The sequence below is a fragment of the Pleurodeles waltl genome, chromosome 3_1, assembly GCF_031143425.1.
Source record: "Pleurodeles waltl isolate 20211129_DDA chromosome 3_1, aPleWal1.hap1.20221129, whole genome shotgun sequence".
NCBI lineage: Eukaryota > Metazoa > Chordata > Amphibia > Caudata > Salamandridae > Pleurodeles > Pleurodeles waltl.
This window is the reverse complement of record NC_090440.1, coordinates 1,910,851,972-1,910,871,270: the sequence shown is the minus strand read 5'-3', so window position 1 is coordinate 1,910,871,270 and position 19,299 is coordinate 1,910,851,972. Positions and strand designations below refer to the sequence as shown.

General features: G+C 43.5%; 1 protein-coding gene across 2 annotated transcripts in view; it reads left to right on the top strand.

Moving 5' to 3' along the window:
* NAGPA (N-acetylglucosamine-1-phosphodiester alpha-N-acetylglucosaminidase) overlaps positions 1 to 19,299 on the top strand; it is a 131,395-nt gene that overhangs the window by 70,237 nt on the left and 41,859 nt on the right. For both annotated transcript variants that reach the window (XM_069226097.1, XM_069226096.1), the window contains 3 exons: positions 13,830 to 13,969; positions 16,062 to 16,170; positions 16,907 to 17,035. In XM_069226097.1, the coding sequence (XP_069082198.1) occupies positions 13,830 to 13,969; positions 16,062 to 16,170; positions 16,907 to 17,035 (378 nt within the window). The remainder of the gene's footprint in view (positions 1 to 13,829; positions 13,970 to 16,061; positions 16,171 to 16,906; positions 17,036 to 19,299) is intronic.

Here is a 19,299-nt window from a genome sequence, read left to right as displayed (position 1 = left end):
CGTGCATGTTCTTTTGACGCTACCCAGGTACTTTTCAACGCGAAAAGTGTTTTATCTGTTTACAAAAGGATTTAAGACTCTTTTGCTTTTTAATTAATAACTTGACTTGTGAATGTTGGATTTTTTTTCGTTTTGATCTTGTTTTGTTTAGATAAATATTTTCTATTTTTCTAAACCTGTGTTGGGTCATTTTGTAGTGTTTTCATTAAGTTACTGTGTGTGTTGGTACAAATACTTTACACCTAGCACTCTGAAGTTAAGCCTGCCTGCTTGTACCAAGCTACCAAGGCGTGAGCGGGGGTTAACTGAGGGCGATTCTCCTTTACCCGGACTAGAGTGAGGGTTCTTGCTTGGACAGGGGGTAACCTGACTGCCAACCAATAACATCTCCTCATTTTGGCATCTCTCTGGTAGCTCGCTAGCCATACTTTTACTGAATTTGAAGAAAAAGGTAATGCAAATGTGATGCATTTTGGGTTTTTTAAACGTAGCCACATTTGATGTTAAAAAAAATATATATATAAGTTATGTAGGGTTTAAGCACAGTAACAAGGGAATTGTGCATCACTTCTTGAGTGTAAACTGTACTAGAGACACATCAACCTGCCCAAAGGTCATATTCATGTTTTAGAAAAACATTTGTCTTTTCAAAATATCCATAATGTAATTCCAGAGACCAAATAGTGCATATGATCTCAATGTTGGGTAAAACATTAAATGAAAAATGTCCCGGCACTCATTCTGTTTACCAATCATCCAGCTGTGTGATCAGTCTTGGCAATTCGCGATTGTGGTGTCACCTTAGGAACTCAGTTAGTGATCTTTCACAAGCACTCTGGAGTGTCACTGTTGTTCAGTTGAGGTATAAGCTAGCAGTTTAATGATTTAAGGAGAAATAGTTGGATCAGGCCGTTTAATTCTACTTAATGTAAGTGTGCTGCAAGACAAACAACCATTGACAAAGTCAGTCGGTCGCACCTTTGTGACCACTTGGTTTTGATAAGGGTTTTTAGCCATCTCAGTGCTGTACAGCATAGCAAATGCTTTACGTTTGTCCCTCCTTGGGGCAGTTGTATTATCACCTTGGCCATCGACCCTGTTACATGGATAATTGCTGATACGTTTGTCTTCCAGCGAACTTCTTTTTCCTTTTGTGTCTCTTCTTCTCGCTCACACTCATGCCGGCTGTGGTGCTTTGAATTTGCTTGCTCATGTTAACTGCTTTACTTTTCATTTTCAATTTATGTGGCAGGAAAATTCCAATTAAGAATTTACAATGCTAATAACTTTAACTTGAGCAAACGTGAGACCCATTGTATTGCAAATGCTTGTTCTTTTTAGTTGCAGATCCAGTTTTATTTTTTGTAAAGTGGGCAGGTGGGAGTAGAAGCAGCATGGGGAAAAAGATGGAAATGATTAAGTAACACAGGAGAAGGTGGGGGATTTGCGGAAGTAAAACAAGGAAGAAGTGTGTTGGGGGGGGTGACCGACAAACCCACATGAAGGAGGTTGGTGTGAACGTGGAAGCAACACAGGAGTAGGGGGTGGGGCGAAGCGAGGGGGAGAGCTGGAGGGTAAATTAAGGCAATTGGGGGAAGGCTGGAAGGGATGCAATAGCAACGAGGGAGGACAGGAGCGATAGCAACCCAATGTTAAGAGAGTGCATCATGGAGGGCACAGGTGGAGGAAACAATGGGAAAAAGCACATGGCTGGTGCAAGAGGGAGAAGAGCAGGGAGAAAGAGTTTGGCATCGGAACAGGGGGAGAGACATTCACGAGGGAGACTGCTTGAAAACACATTCACTCTAGTGGAATGCTTTGTAAAAAAAAAAAAAAAAAATGTCATTAAAAAGCTAGCGGTAGAAGCACTGATTCCAGTCAATCAGTGAGAATGTAACTGAGAGACAAACACAAGATGTACATGCATGCACACAAATAAGAAGCAGGCAAATGAGCAACAAGGAAAGCCAACCAATGGCAAGCAATGGGTGGGCTCCAAGCCCCTCTATATTCTTGGTAAGCCACATTATGCCTTACATCAAACAGCACATGCACTTTCAAGTAAGCTTGACCTAAAAATACTGAGATCCAAGCACATAAAGAAAGACTTTTATCATTGAACATTTAAGCTTTCTTTTTTCAATTTTTAGCTGATGAACACTGGTTAGCTTGAGCTTTTGAGTAACCCGGTTCCCAAAAGCTTAACTTATAATTCAGTATTGTTGGCATGACAAGGGCTTGAATTGGCTGAAAGGCGGTTGTAAGGTTGTTCTGGAGGCCCCAAAAATGTCTTGCTCGCAGCCCAAAAAGATAAGATTACACTAGGTCATGCCACGTATTAGCAAGGAACCCACACTTGTCACACAATGGCAGTCAGAATACATGGGCGTGTATAGTTTGGTAACTTCATTTGTATAGTGTTTTATGCCCAAGGAATGAAGCTAAATGTGGTTCACAAATAGGACCGTGAAAACCTAGGCTTAGCACCTAAATGTCACTCTGAAAACGTGTTCACGGTTCACAAATGGGACATAACGCACAATAGCATCATGGTGTTTCACTAACTCTGTGACATCTTGTGCGTTACTGGGTTATAATTGCATTTGGGTAGTGCTCTGAAGACCAATTAGCACTGAATACAAAAATGTCTAGCAAAAGTAGTGTGGGAAAAAATACTGTATAGAGGTTTGCCACCTGATCTTTATTTTACTGGCCTTGTCTGCATTTTTGTGTTCATGCCAGTAAATAAAATAAGTTTGGAAAAGCAGTGAAATCTGGTATTGTTTCTCTTTTAAAATATATGCACAAGGCAGCAAACACATTAAGAAAATATGTAAATAGTATCTGAGAACTGTCTAAATTGTTTCCAAATGATTATTGAAGCAACCATGGGATAGTTGCCATATTATAAAAGCAGTGGTATAATGATCCCTTCCCACTTACTCTGCCTTAGTTTGGGCTGATACTCGGCCCCACTAAATGTTATTAAGTTGTTTATGGAATGTCTACAGTTGTTTTCGTATTATACGATCTGTCTGGAAATTGTTCGTCTTCCTACAATGAGGATTCTAGAACAAATTATTTGAAAATGATCCCTGTTGTCCGTTATTACTGCACAGTACAACCTGGACTTCAGTATTACAATTTTTGTGTCACGACCAGTTCTTCATGAATGGAATTCCTGCTTATTTTCATGCCTACATGTCAAATTGTCTTACCTTCAGCAACTAATCCATTTTTTGGGGGGGGTTTCAAGCCTTGAGGAAGCCCCAGGCATGCACACATTGAAGTGGCAAAACATGTGTTGGCTGTGAAGTGGTTCCCTTCCTATGACCCTTACTGGGAGGTTCTCAATTTTGGCCATTAGAATTTACAGCTATTTCACATTCCATACAGGACTCAACCTGTACTGAAAAATCTCTCATACTTTGAAGCATGGAAAATCTGTATTACCTTCTTGTTTATTAGCGTATCTTGTAATTCACGCAAGAAAAGTATGTGTATATATTTTCAAAGCTTTCACTTGTATATGAAAATAGAAAACATATAAGTATATACAGCTATTACAATGGATATTTTGTTATGGAATGGTTAAATTATGAATCAAGTTAAAATTTGTTTTTTTAGATTAGAGTTTCATCAACTCGCCACTTAATCAACTACCTATAGGGTTGAGGCACCACCCAGAGTAGGGATACAACAAGACACGGTAGACACATTTGAATACATTGATAAGGCTATCACAGGGCCCACCAAGATAAGGGGAACCTCCTTGTCAGATAAACTGTATTTTATGTATTTAGCACAGCGGGTTACTGTTTTGTTTTTCACATAGATCTTTTTGTAACTTGCAGTTCATGAGTTGCAATCCTAATGTAACACAGTGAACTATATGTGGCATCAAGGGCTGCATGCAAACTGCAAGGCACAGATTTCAGAACCTTATAATCTTTCCCAATTGTATGTTATTGAAAGGTTGCTAAAATTGTTTGGGTAGTAATAAATTCTTATGAGTTTAGACAACTCCAACCACTGTGTTAAGATTTAAATCCTTAGTTTGTGAGAATGATTTACTAACACTTTTTTGCTGGGTTTGCTTCAAAAAACTGACACAGACCGTTTGCATAGTGTTGTTGTGGGGTTTACTTTCCAGGGCAAATCCTGATGTGCATTCCATAGTAGCCATAATGTAAAGTAGCACTATGCATTGAGTTGGGTCAAGGGTATGTGCATAGGGGTTCACATGCAACCACCTGGGGATTTTGATGCTAACTCCTCTACTAACGCCGGTGGAAAGGGATTTCCTTTAAAATGACCTTTTCGAAGCAGATGTAAAGTTGGAGAGAAATTTTATTTTCTCGAACCTTTTCCAACTTAAGTGTGTGTTGCTCTGTACTGTTGTGGTAAACTTTACTTAGTAAATCTCTCCCTTTGTTTTTCCAGAAGAAGCTCTTAACATATAATGCCTACTAGTGTGGACTGCATGACCCCTACACCTTGTGACCCTCAATATCTTATGTAACATTTCCTATATGATGGCTTACATTTTTCTATGATTCATGGTCTCTATATAATGTGGGTGTGGGTGTGTTGTAAAGCAGTCTCATACCCTAAATTGGGATTGATAGCTCTATTAAAGAAATTAATTAACTTGAAAGAGGGGCTAAGGAGATATGAGGTGTACCTTTAGATGGTAGTGAGAGAATCAGTCAAAGAAGGTCATGGGGTGATGGCGCCAACAAACATTGTCAATGTCAGGGACCACTAACACTAAAGCCAGCTTTGTAACGGTGCTATAAAGGGTGGGTAGTTCTTGCATTAATGAATAACCCCAAAGTGGATCCCCTTCTGTGCCACTCAGTGTTATTAGAAGTTTGCTGCTATAAGTAAGGCCATATTTGTAAGTGTGTGCTCGAATCTCTCCGGTGACAATTAGGACATACTTTTGCTATCCCTTGCAGGATGGGAGGGCAAATCTCATGAGGCTGCTGATAGGTGCTGGCTGGAGCAATTGTGATGCGCAGGCTGGATCCTGGCTTTCTGGTGCTATTATAGCTGGGCCAGGGAGACAAAAGCTTGTTCCTGATGGCTGCAGGTTAGGAGGAATGGTGGAAGACATTACACAGGCAGGTAAACAAATATGAACTCCACTAAAAGCCCCTTTGCTAGACCCGGAACACAACACTTTGCAGAAGGGCAATCCCCTCTGCACATGGACTTTGGGTGTGTACAGTGGGGTTGGTCCCAGAGTCTCATCACATTGTGGGCAACCAACACCCGCTACATATGGCCGTTGGCCTTGAACAGTGGGGTTTAGTGACGGAGACTGGACTGTGGCTAGGCCCAACTTCCATTCTGCCACATGCAACCAAACCCTTCATTTGGCTGTTGGCCAAGCAAAGTCATAGTGAACTGAATCTTTTTTTCACCGGATTCAGGAATCCTATGCCGGATCTCCATTAGAGCCTGGATCTGTGATTCTGACATAGGACTTTCGAAACCTGCTAAAAAAAAAAAAAAATTTTTTTTATTATTTGTAATCTTTTGGGGCCTTCCAGTGAGCTTGGTGATCCATTTTCCCTTTTCCTTTTTCTAATACAGTGCTTGGTTCATCATGTTGGGCAACTATGGTTGCAACAGACATTTTTCTGTGATGACCAACAGGTCAACATAGCAGAATCACAAATCTGCAACGGCTGATGCAAGAAAAAGCTCCATAGTCCAACAATTTGCCTTTATTTTGTTTAAAATTATGTTTGCAAATCCTCTGTCGAGTTGCGATTCCATGAAGAGTCCAGAAATTGACAATCTATATATCTCTAACATTTAACTCCCCATATTGAGACAAGAATACTTTTTAAATGCTAACTTCTCAAACTTCAGTAGATATTTACACCAAACCAAACAAAGGCACCTCCTTGATTAGAGATCTGTTTGCAAAGCATGTTTGGTGTAATTACTTCCAACCCATTTTTCTGTATCAAGGAGCCCAACGTGTGGTCCGGGGACCCTGGAAGGGGGTGGGGGGGAGGAGGGGTCTGCGAAGCCTCCTCAGGGGGTACATGACTTCGTAGAAAATTAAATAATATTAACATATTAGGTCCCAAGCTTTCAGTGATGACTTAATGGGGGGGCCTGGATTCTAATAATGATTCAACGGGGGTCCTTAGGTTCCAGTGCTATAGGAGTTCAATTGGGAAATGTCCTTTTGGTTCTCCTCCTTCCTGTTTTTAGGACCCCAGCTGATGGATGTGCACAAAATGAGCTATGCACACCATGGGATACAAGACTACACCGACCATTGGAGAGTGAACACGTGCAGGCGCCCGGACCGTGCCAGGAACCCTGGATCTCCGTTAAACCATCCCCTGGACTGCCCTGTTACAACTCCGAGACCCTCACTGGACGTCTCAGCAACCGCTGCACCATCTCCCCAAGGACACCCACGGACCCTTCACCTGCAGGAACTGCAACTTCAGCGCCAGCCTCAACAAGCCAAAGGTACACTCCGCACACAAAGATACCAACAACCTCTAAAACCCATCAACTGCCTGCTCCTGAACATCCGCTCCCTCCACAAACATGCCACCGAACTCTGGGACCTGATCAACACTGCCCGACTAGACATCGCCTTCCACACCGAGACCTAGACCAACCCCACCTCGAGTCCAGACATCGCCATCGCCATTCCAGACGGTTACAGCATCCTAAGGAGGGAAAAGCCCTCCCGCCCGGGCCATTGTACAAAAGTCCTCACTATGTGTCAAGACTGTCCCAGAAGAACACTGCACCACCATGGAACACCTTCACTTCCTGGTCCACTCCAACCACAAATCCTCCATCCACAGCACCCTGATATACAGGCCACCCGACCCGCCCTGCTTTCATAGACAGTGTCGTAGACATTGCTACCTCCTAGGCCCTGGTGTCATTCGACTGCCTCCTCCTCGGCTACCTGAATTTCCACCTCAAGGACCGCACCAACCCAACCACCACTGCTCTACTCAACAGCCTCGCCACCCTCGGCCTCAGACAGCTGGTCTCCACACCCACACACATTGCAGGACACACACTGGACTCCATCTTCACCTCAAGCAACCAGATCACCATGGAGACCATCTTCACCCCAGACTGAACCAACCACCGTTGCATACACTTTACAATCACCGCACCCTGCAGCTGCACCTCCAGGACCCCCACAGGAAATGGAACGAAATCATCATCGAACAACACACCTCATCACTCGCCAAATCCCTCCCTCCGACGCCAACACAGCAGCACGCAATCTCAACGCTTGTATCACCGAATGCGCCGACACTCTAGCCCCTCTACGGCTGAAATAGACCCAAACGCATACCTAAGAAAGCCTGCTGGTTCACCACCGAACTCCAAGAATCAAAGCGTACCCGCAGACATTTAGAGGAAAAATGGAGGAACAGCCAAACCAGCGAAGACCTCGCCTCATTAAGAGCTGCAATCACGAACCACTGACGAAAAATCAAGAACGCAAGGAAGGACGCCCTCTGGGAGCACATCAACTCCTCTGCACACAACTCTAAGGAACTCTTCTCAGTCATCAACGAGGTCACAGATCCCCCCTCTGAAGCCACCAGCATCCCCCGTCACAGGACCTCTGCGACAAACTCGCCTCCTTTTTCCACCACAAGATCCAGGACATCTACGACAGCTTCTTCCCAGAAACTCCTGTAACCGGAATCTGTGACTGACCCACTCCCGATCCCCCCCCCCTCCCCCCAGAACTCACCCAGACCGTCCACAGCTGGTCCACGCTCACCACAGAGGAAACAGTCAACATCATTAATAGCACCCACTCTGGAGCCCCCTTGGACCTCTGCCTGCACTACATATACATCAGAGCCAGCGCATCCATCGCCTCCGAGCTCCGTAACACAATCAACTGCTCCATCAACATGGGCACATTCCCAGAGGACGAAACAAGCCGAAATACGCCCTCTCCTGAAGAAACATTCGGCCTACCCATCAGAACTAAAGAATTTCTGGCCCATCTCGCTGCTACCCTACTGTAAACTTTGCACTTGTATAGCGCACTACTCACCCGTTAGGGTCTCAAGGTGCTGTACTCATACCGCTATGGTACCCCTCCTGGCTTTTCCCTGTGAGGGGCCCACTCCTGGGCACCCCCAGGGTGAAGCCAGGCATCCAAGCGCTGGTGGGGCCGTTGTGGAGATTAAGCAAGGTATTGCCCAGAGTTGCAGAGTGGGACCCATTAATTAGATTAGGCACCGAGGCGAGAATTATCTGGTCCAAGGGAATTGAGCCCAAGATCTGCCGAAGCGGGACTTGAACCCTGGTCTTGAGCCAGATCTCTGCTTCAGGGTCTGCCACTCTAACCATTGTGCCACACTACTCTGCCAATGTACTGGAGAAAAGCAATCAACGCACAACTATGGAATTTCATTGAGGCCAACAACTCCCTGGACAGCTCTCAGTCCAGCTTCTGCAGCAACCACAGCACAGACAGCCCTCCTGGCACCCATCGACAACATCCAATTACTCTCTAGACCGCAGCCACACAGCAGTACTCATACTCCTTGACCTCTCAGCAGCATTCGACGCGGTCTTCTAGAGCACTCTGTGCACCAGACTCCACGACATAGGAATCCGCGGAAGAGCCCTGGAATGGATCTATTCTTTCCTCTCAGGGAGGACGCAGAGGGTCAGACTCCCGCCCTACACTTCCAGACCCACAGGAGTCAACTGCGGAATCCTCCAAGGATCCTCACTGAGTCCCACACTTTTCAACGTATCAATGACCCCCTCTTGCTGCCATCATCAGAAGACACAGTATGAACATTGTGTCATATGCTGATGACACACAACTCATCATTTCCCTCACCAAAGACCCGGCCACAGCCAAAAAGAACTTCCACTCCGGAATGGAAGCTTTCACCACCTGGTTGAGAGACAGCTGCCTCAAGCTCAACTCCGACAAGACTGAGCTCATCGTCTTTGGAAGTGCCACTTCAGCTTGGGGCGACTCCTGGTGGCCCACATCCCCTCAGCGCCCCCCCCCCCCCGCACCAACTGAGCATGCCCGCAACTTAGAAATCATCCTTGACTCCTCCCTATCTATGATCCGCCAGGTAAACTCTGTTGCCTCCTCCTGCTTGCACACACTCCTCAAACTTCGGAAGATCTTCAGGTGGATCCCAGCGCACTGTTTCAGGACAGTCACCCACACCTTAGTCACTAGCAAGCTCGACTATTGCAACACCCTCTACACTAGCACCTCAACTAGGAACATCAAAAAACGTCACTTCATCCAGAACACCGCCACCAGACTCATTCCGGACCTTGCTCGCTGAGAACAGATCTCCCAACACCTAGGGACCCTCCACTGGATACTGGTCGAGAAGCAATTCACCTTCAAGCTTCTCACCCACACGTGCAAGGCCATACAAAACGCAGGATCAGCCTACCTGAACCACTGCGTCTCCTTCCACACCCCCGCCAGATCCCTCCGCTCTGCCCAGATGGCCCTGGCCACCATCCCTCGCATCCACAAAACCACCGCCAGAGGACGATCTTTCACCTATACTGCAGAAAAGAGCTGGAACCTCCCCCTGCACATCAGACAAAGCCCGTAGCTCACCATCTTCAGGAACAACCTCAAGGGATGGCTCTTCAAATGGACCCTTTCTCACTCCCCCAGCACCTTGAGACCCTCACGGGTGAGTAGCCGCGCTTTATAAGGATTGATTGATTGAGTGATTGATTGACTGAGTGTATTATCATCACACAGAATTCCACTGAAATTTTCAAAATAAGTAATATAATACTTAAACACTGGAATTTAGTGAGAGGTGATGCTCATTTGAAGGAAACAATGGGCATGAACCCACAGATAATATATATTTTTTTTAAACTGCATTGCTCGGTGATCTGCCTACCCGTAGCCATTTTGAACCCCGACAATTTTTAAGTAGCATAGCTAAATTCTGATGGAAAAGGTTTCTAGAAATGTGGATTCTGTAAGACTTGTGCAAACGAGGCAAGTAAAAAACAGTATGTCACCTTTGAAGGAACAAAAAGAAATATAACTTAAAAAATGACGTGTCAGGCAGAAAATGTCATCTTTGTCCATGAGTGTGAATGCAATTGAAAATATGTTGGGAGCACTACTAATGAATTAGGAACATGGATATTAAATCACTTGAACTATAAAAAGAGGGCCAGAAATTATCCTATAGCCTGTTGGGAAATGTTTGTTTGAAATCCAAGTGGCCTGTTAAATTATGGCATTAAACACATTCTCATAAACCATTGCAGCGACAATCGTGAGAACCCACTGAGAAAGAATTATGAATGATCCTACAATTGGGCGGTGAACAACCAGGATGCTGAAATGTGTCCTCTTATGACTATCATGATCCGCTTGAATATAATCAAATGTGTCCAATGATCCACATTCAAAAACAATTGAAATGGAATGTAAAACGAGCCACAGAGTGTGATCATATGCAGAAGTCTCCACAATCTTTTCTGGAAAGCAAATGTGAAAAATGCTCGTTTATCCATCAGTGAAGTGAAACTGATGAATCGTTATCGAAAGAACCAGACTGGGTGCATGTAATCATGAACCAAAATCTTATTTTTGGGATTTTAAAATTTGAGTCATGTATAGATAGGTTATCAGCATGAATGAGTGTGATACGTTGAAATAAGACAGTTGGACAAATGCTAATGTTTTATATCAACCCGTATCCTGAGGTTGATCTGTTGAATTTCCAATTCAAGGATAAATGTGACACATTCTTTTGTGACAGCTGAAAAATTATTTAAAAATGACGCTCCGATTTTTGGCTTTCAGAAAATCATGAAAAATCACATATGTAATGTTTTTGAGATAATTATCAGTGTGAGTACCTAAATAGGAAAACTGCAAGGGTGTTTATTTCAGCATTAATATGCATCATGAAGTTAATTAGTGCATTTTCATTGAAAGGATCAATGGGATGTATAATTGCTGTGAATCATTGTTGGAAATTAAAACCCGAACCATGGCCCCAAAATCCCATAATATTTGCAAAAGTGATCAGCTTAGTAGCAGCTTGCACCCTTTCCAATGTTGAATTATTCATGTGAATGCAATAGGTTATACATAACATGTTAGCGTTTATAATCTTTATCTGTCATCAAGACTCTTGAGTCATGGGTTTCAAAAACTGCATTATGCATGCTAGGACGTCTGTTATAAATATTATCATTATTAGTGTATATGATTAATTCTCAAGAAAACAAACTGAAAATGTGTCTACACCTTAATATTATTCAGATGAATTGTCAGTATTGGGAATAAACGTTTGTTGTATACCATGCAATCAGTGCTGGTAATCAAAACTTTAATCTGTGGCTCTAGAACTGTGAATGATGCATACAGATTTTAGTAACTCTTTAGTTAAGAAAATCTGAATCATAATAGAAATCACAGCGTAACATAAAAAGGACAGCTGAAAATGGGCATTCACTGATATATATGGATGACAGTCTAGTTGCTAAGGAATTCACTGAATGGGTGCTTTTTTAGGTCTTGGGGACATTCTGAAAAGTGTCTAAGAATGCATTCCGTTAATTTCTTAGCTTTAGCTTTGTGGTTTGTAAGTCACATTTGCCTGCTTTCTATTTGCTGGTTTATTTATTTTAGGCTGTCCAGCATTTCATTGTCCCTGTCTTGGAGCATAGCCTGTTTAACCCAAAAGGGAGCACTTGTGGAAGAATACAGTAAACAGTCCTTTACATTTTGTTATCTTGGCACATAAGACAGAGGTCAAATGTCATACTATGTCTTCTGAGGGAACTTGGTGTTTTACTTTTCTTTCTCTGACTTCAAAGTGAGAGGATTTATGTGGCATCCTTGCTGAGTTCTGGGGGTGGGAAAGGATTTTTTTTAGCACACAAAAAAATGTAAAAGTCTGCAAATGAACTTTACAAGTATTTAAGAATATATCCGAATTAGGCAATTTTTTTGTAATTCTGAAGTGTGGTGAAAACAAATATTTTAATACGATCAAAACTACTCAATAAACTAGATAGTGCCCTTTCCACACATTATTGTTTTGTGCTCCTGTTTAGTTTTATCAGTAAAAGTCTATGTGCAAATGTAATGGTCATTTAATTTGAAAATGTGTTGAGTGTAATGGCATTGCACTACCACACCATGCATACTCCACTGTATGGCACCCGACCCTAGACAGCTCCACTCTACTCCACGACACTCTACGCCACTCCTTTGAATGCCACTCCACTCTGTGCCATTAGTCTCTGACACTTCACCCCACTCCACTCTATCCTCCCACTCCGACACTCCACCCTATGACACTTCGCTCCACTCTATACTACTCTGCTCTACAAAACTCCTCTCTATAACATTTCAGTCTACAACACTTCACGCCACTCCGCTCTATCCTTCTCCACTCTTTCCCACTTCTCTCTATCCCATTGTGCTCTGACACTCTACTCTATCCCACTCCACTCTAAGACACTTCACACCACTCACCTTTATCCCACTCCACTGTATGACACCCTGCTATACAACACTTCGTGCTACTCCACTTTATCCCACTCTACTCTGTTCCGACCGTACTCTGCTCCATCCACTCCTACTGTACCCTATGCTGCTGCACTCTGCGCAACAACACAACACTCTTTGCTTCTGTACTCAAAACTTCACCACTCTACTGTACGCCACTCTTTGCTTTTCCACTCTATGCCACTCTCCTGCACGCCACTAACTTTAGGCCTTGCTGAGCAGCAGCCACTCTGGTGTACAACGTGGCTAAAACACATTGGCAGAGCCAACAGCTCTTGCACTGACTAGACCTATTAACTTTGCCAATGCTTGTTTATGGGGAGATTTCCCAGTGTAATGTGGTCTTGGTCTGGTAGAAAGCAGTCATGCTGCTGGATAGTTTTCTGAGTGTTATGTTCTAATTTAAAGTTTAAGTTTGCTTCATTTGTGGGATGTGTTGTCTTTTCCTTACTGACTGAAAGGGATATAGTCATGTATGCATACATAAATATTGTGTCTTAAACATAACAGTGAGATGGATTTTCGAGTGGATTTAAGCACCTAACACAAGTCTGGCTGCCAGGTGAAGTAGTACCTACACCCCACACCTCTTCTGCTACCCAACCAACTTCAGTTATACTCCATGTTACCCTCCCTTAGTAAATCCTTTCTGAAAATTCTCTTCATAAATCCCACCCCTAGTAATTTTTGTCAGCTCATCGTTCAGATAATTCTTGGACAGCCATGGCTTAGTCTGATGGCTGACGCTCTGACTCTCATACCCCTTTCCCTAACTTCCAGGTGGCTACACTGGACAGGAGGGTTCCACTTTTAAACTTCCTCTAAACTTTGAATTAGACTGTTCCCTCCTCATGCTTCTGTCTTCCCTGCTTCTGACCCCTCAGGACACAGGATGCTCCAATTAAGGCAGAAGGGCAACCAGGAGATGGTGTTCTCTTAGGATAAAGGAGGCCCTTTAACACAATGAAAAACCTTGAAAAAGTGGACACCATTGAGGATATAGGACGTCTTTTGGGCCCCTGCAGGCTAAGGCAGCCTCTCAGTATTCAGAATGCCTCTCATATTGGATGCAGCTAGTCTCTTGTTTTTTGGGATGCCCTGGTGAAAGTTTTCCAGCCATTGGCAGTGTCACTTGGCAACGTTTCATAATTTAATTACCAGCTGATGCATAGCTTTGAGTGCAGATTGTGTCTAAGAATATACATCATAGTGCATCTTTGCTTTCGTGAATCCATTATATACACTGGTTGTTTTTCAGCTACCTGTCGGAAGAAGAGGTTATGGATGAAGTTAATCCCTTTGTACAGCTGGTGAGCGGAGTAGTTTGGCTTCTCCGGGATGGTGAGATCTACATAGAGGAAAGCAAGAAAGCAGAATGTGATGCAACTCAAGCAACAGGTAAAAAAAATCAGCTTGCCAAAGACTGCTAGAAATGTAGCATTAGAAGGGACCCATGCCATCCTTACTGACCTTCTGTGACCCCCATGTGTAGAACAGGTCTCCAATCAATCATGGTTTATTTCTGCCCTGTAGTACACCTTGCCTCAGTACTTCAAAGGTAACCTGGGATCAGATTTGATAAGTCTTCTGTAAACATGGACAGTTGCAGAACACAGAAACCGTTAGACAAAGAGTAACTGCCCTGGACATGTTATGGTTTAGCATATGAAAATATTACTCTACAGTTCATTTCATTTGTGTCTAATGCACAAATGTTTCGCCCCTCTGTGACCAACCGAATTCAGCTTCCCCTGACCTGAAATACGCTGTAGCCTTGCCCAGTAAACTACGTTTTTCGGATTCATCTTTCAGACTGAAGCTGGTCACAGCAAGGCATCATGTTCGAACCTCTGCTTGGACTTGCGTAGCGCAGCAAGGGTACCCACATATTTTATGCACCTACCTACAAGCACTCGTTATTCGATAACCTTTTGACACATGTTGATAATGATTGTTTCTAAGCCTTGAAAACACCCCAGGCCTGCGTGCCAAAGAGGGGCGGAAAACACACGTTGGCTTTTGAACCAATCAGCATTCCCTGATTGTTTTCATCTGCAAACAAGGGGCTGGGCAAAGAAACCTCATTCAATAAAACCTGTGTTTTATGCAATTGCACTGTTCGAGATACCAACATATTGATTTGAGGAGTCATGTTCGTGTATACTAACTCATCATATGTTGTAGACCAGTGGTTCCCAACATGTGGTCGGGGGACCCCTGGGGATCCATGAAGCCTCCTCAAGGGGGTCCGCAACTGCTTTCAGTAATGACTCATTGGGGGGGGGGGAGGAGGAGGTGTCCCTCGATTCCAGTAATGAATCCGTGGCGGTCCCCGGGTTCCAGTACTGATAAAGTGGGGGTCCACAGAAGTCAAAAGGTTGAGAACCACGGTTCTAGACAGTTATTCTTTGTCTTATGAGCTCTCTGTGGTGTTGTGTGATCGTCTATGTTTACTACTACTATGATGTGGGAAAATGCACTAAAACCTAAATAGCTAAAATTAAAAAAAAACACACACACTCTCTCTCTCTCTCTATATATATATATATATATATATATATATATATATATATTGAATACGGTAAAAAATGTTATGAGGTAGTGTAATTTTAAATACGATTTTCCTCGTCGTATTCCTCCTCGTACCTTTACTGTAAATATGGAACATTAGTGTGGACTTTCTTCTCCATTTTATGTGTAGCTATTTTGACCCAAAACAAAGACAACGACCCCCATGCCATGATACACTCTTCAGATAAAGGGCGTATAGCCTCACAGCCAGAGAAAATTGCACAGTAAACCCAACTCCTATTCGACATAGACAGAGAGAACTGAAAACTTCAGATACTGGAAAAAGTGTGGATACTGATCATAGAGAATCACACACCCCTCCATGCTGAGCAGAGATACCTGTTCCCTGCAGATACTGAGCAGAGACCAATCCCCTCTGCATTCTGAGAAGTGATACCTATGACCATCAGACACTGAGCTGAGAGACGCACATTCATTAGGTACTGACGGGGAGTGACATACTTTTAGGGTACTGAGTAGAGAGACCCACGTCCCTCAGACACTGAGAAGAGAGGTCAAAGCGGCTTGAGTAACGAGGAGATCCATACCCACTAGTTACTCAACAGAGATCCGTGCCCATCAGACATTGAGCAGGGAAACCTTTGCCCGTTGGATACTGAGCAGAGGTCACCATCCTAATTAATGAATGAACAAAGGCCTCATCCCGCATATCTTGAGCAGAGAGTCCCACGCTACTCGGATAATGTGAAGAGAGATTCATGCCCTTCAGATGCTGAGCAGAGAGGCCCTTGCCCTTCAGATACTGAGCAGAGGGGCTCATGGCCCTGGCATACTGAGAAGAGAGCCATATGGCCCTTGGGTACTGAACTGAGAGCCTCACACCTCTCATACAGTGCAGATCTCATAGGGAGGCTTGTCCATGTGTTTTCATGTGTAATATATTTGCTTTCTTTCTCAGGGAACTTTGACCGGTTTATCAGTGTGGCGTCAGCGAGAACTGCAGTTGGCCATGATAGGCACGGGCGGCTCATATTATTCCACGTGGATGGCCAGACTGATGCAAGGGGGTGAGACTTTGTTTTATGCAGCTTCACTGTTACATAGCACTGGTACATTTAGATCATGCAGCAGCTCTCTGGGACAATTTGTGCTTAGTCCGGACATGTTAGTACAGCACATGGGTTGCACCCCCCTCATCCTCCACTTTCTGGCAAAGACCTAAAGCACATTACATAAGAACCAGAACTGAAGACCAGAGCGCTTGTATTGTTCCTCCTGGAGTTTAGGAACTGGACTGACCATAGTATCCTACTTGAAGGTGTTGGTAGATCTGGACACCCCCCACATTGTACCCCCTCAGGGAGCCAAATGATCCGTCCTGGCCCAAGTTGAAGGATTTGAAGAACAAGTCTGCCACACAATTTCCCCCACTGAGCTAAAAGACAAACGTTAATCCATATTTTCAAATCTTAGGCTTATGTTGGTGCACATTATCTATGCCAAAGAAGTCCTTAGACCTGCACTAGCCCCCATTAATCCACAGGGAGCAGATGGAACTGGGTTGATAAACATTTCCCCCATCCCTCCAAACCTGGTACATGGTCTTTCTGGCCCACATTGACCCTCCTGAAATGGCTGATTATAATTGGCTGAAACAAATCGGCACTCATGAGATTGTTAAAAATGTGCACTACAGAGGATGAGGCAATATATTCTCTCTCTCTTTTGAGTCTGTAATGTAGTCACTATCCTCTGCATGCCCGTCTTTTCCTCTTGTAACTAAATTATTAATTGATTTTGCAGCCTTAACATCTGGGAAGTAGCTGAATTCTTAAAGACGCAAGGAGTTGTGAATGCCATAAACTTGGATGGCGGTGGGTCAGCGACTCTAGTGGTGAATGGCACACTTGCTAGCTACCCATCTGATCACTGGTATGTACTTTTGAGATAAATTATAACTTAAGGCCTAATGTAGCAACAACGTCAGCACCACTAATGGGACATTACACATCACAATATACAAACCTTGGGCAGGACAGAGCTGTGGAATTTAGAGCACTTGAGGGGTTACCCCCACGCATGCAGTCGATCATGCATCCCCATTTGCCTTAATAGGGAATTATTTACCACCCAGTATTTTCACTATTGGAGACTTTTAGGTCATCAGACTGCAAAGCATCACCTCAAACAGTCAGTAGTGCATTTTGATTTGCTGAGTTTTAACACAGCTATCATTGCCATAACAAGAGATGTAATACATCAGGTTTCCCATTAGATATCTGCCAAATAAAGAGAATCCAATGTTACTAGTACTTGATTTCACTCCAGTTTTAACAACAGCGATATGTCTTGTTCACTATGAGCCTAAACACTGTATTGTCACACCTGTGTTTAAAAACACCCAATCGAATACTACGGATATGGCTATAACTGCAAGCCCAATCCTAATTCACCTTATCTTTCTAAGCTGTGAGAGCAGATATTAACAGCACAGTTTGGTTATGTAGCGAAGATCATATCATCCTAAACCACAAGCTAGCAGAATTTAGTTTCCAACACGCTACTCATCATATTCTGACCTCGGCAAATAATGATGGTGTGAGGCTGGTGAGGGTGGTGTTTGAGTTCTGTGTTTGTTAGACTTGTTGGCACTCTACATTGTCATTACATTCTTCTTCAGACATTGACTGACTTTTGCATTGGCATATATGGTTCTCACATGGTTCAAGTTATTCCTTACTGGAAGATCCTATGAGTCAGTCTTGGGACATGTATGTTTAATTCCAATCTTGTAAATTGTTGGCATTCCCCTAGTGAGTGCCCTTCCCCACTCCCTTTACTTGCACTTTCTGATGGTCATACTTAAACCTTGAGCCATACGCTTTTGCAACTGTGCCAGGGAGTGCGGGTTGATTATTATTTCCTTCATATGAAAAAAGACAAAGGTTTGCTAGTCCGCTACTCCAGCTAGACTAACATCATGGTGATCAGTGCATTTCAAGAAATGCAGCCAAAGAAAGTGTGGCCAGAATTATCTGGGCAGTTTCTTGCTGAAGCTCAGAACTTGAGTCTGATTTCGGGTTATAAGCTGTCAATGAAGGAGCAACTCTGAAGTAGGAGTGGTGATTTCTGTCAATTAGATTTGCTCATGAAAATGTTAGTTTCTGACTCTCGTATAAAAAAGTCAAATCAGTGGCCGTGATTTCACGCCTTGACTGTTAAGTTAGTGAAGATTTGTAAATTGTCAACTGTTTGAACTGTAAACTTTAGCATATTCAGATCTAGCAGCATGTTTGATTTGTCAGCGGCTGTAAAGAGCCTGAACAGGCTCCCGGTCACGGAGTGCCTAAATGCAAGTCATTTTATTTGGTCCACAGAACACTACCTGGCAAAGACATCGTCTTTCTTCGACTTCGATTCTGAAATTATTTCTCATTAAGAACTCCTCATTGAGCTAGGAAAGGGTGACTTCAGATTTCAGTAGTTAGGAGCTTTATGTTGTGTGCTCAAGGCCTTCATTGTGTGGCTCAAATCTCACCCAGTATTAAAAAATCAAGAGGATCTTGCAGCATTTAAATTGTTATATAAACTCATTTGTGCTGTTCAAAATACGCAGAACTTTCGTTTCTTCTGCCATCAGTTTAATAGTCAAACTAGTGCCTGCAGCACTGAGCAACTGCCCTGGTGCTGTCAGTAGAACATCCCAAGAAATGTTAACATAACATTCACCCTTTGTTGGTGTCGACTTGTTATTTTAAGAAATATGACTGACGATGCAACTCTCCAAATGTGTTTTGTCCCAGTGTAACCCTTTGAATATGTTCACGTGCTGGTTCTGCCCTCAGGTGGTTACAAGAGCGCTTCCCACCCTTGTTTGTCCTTCACTTTACTTAGTGTTAGCTGTGAAACTAAATGTGCCTTTTGTTTTCAGTGGCCACGTGATGGTGCTGTAGCTGCTGTGACCATTCAGACTCCGCTATGGAGGCCAGTGCCTGTGATGTCACCGGGAGAGGTTCAATCACTTGTGACTGTTTTCAGTGTGTGTGTCAAATGGAAGTGCAAGGAGCACTCTTGATAGCGAGGTTCTCTGATGTCTAGAACAGACGCAGTAGCACTTAAATGTGTCAGTTACCAAAAACATTAATTTCTGCTTGTTTTAATACAGCATTCATGAGACCCGCAAAGGTTCTTTTTAT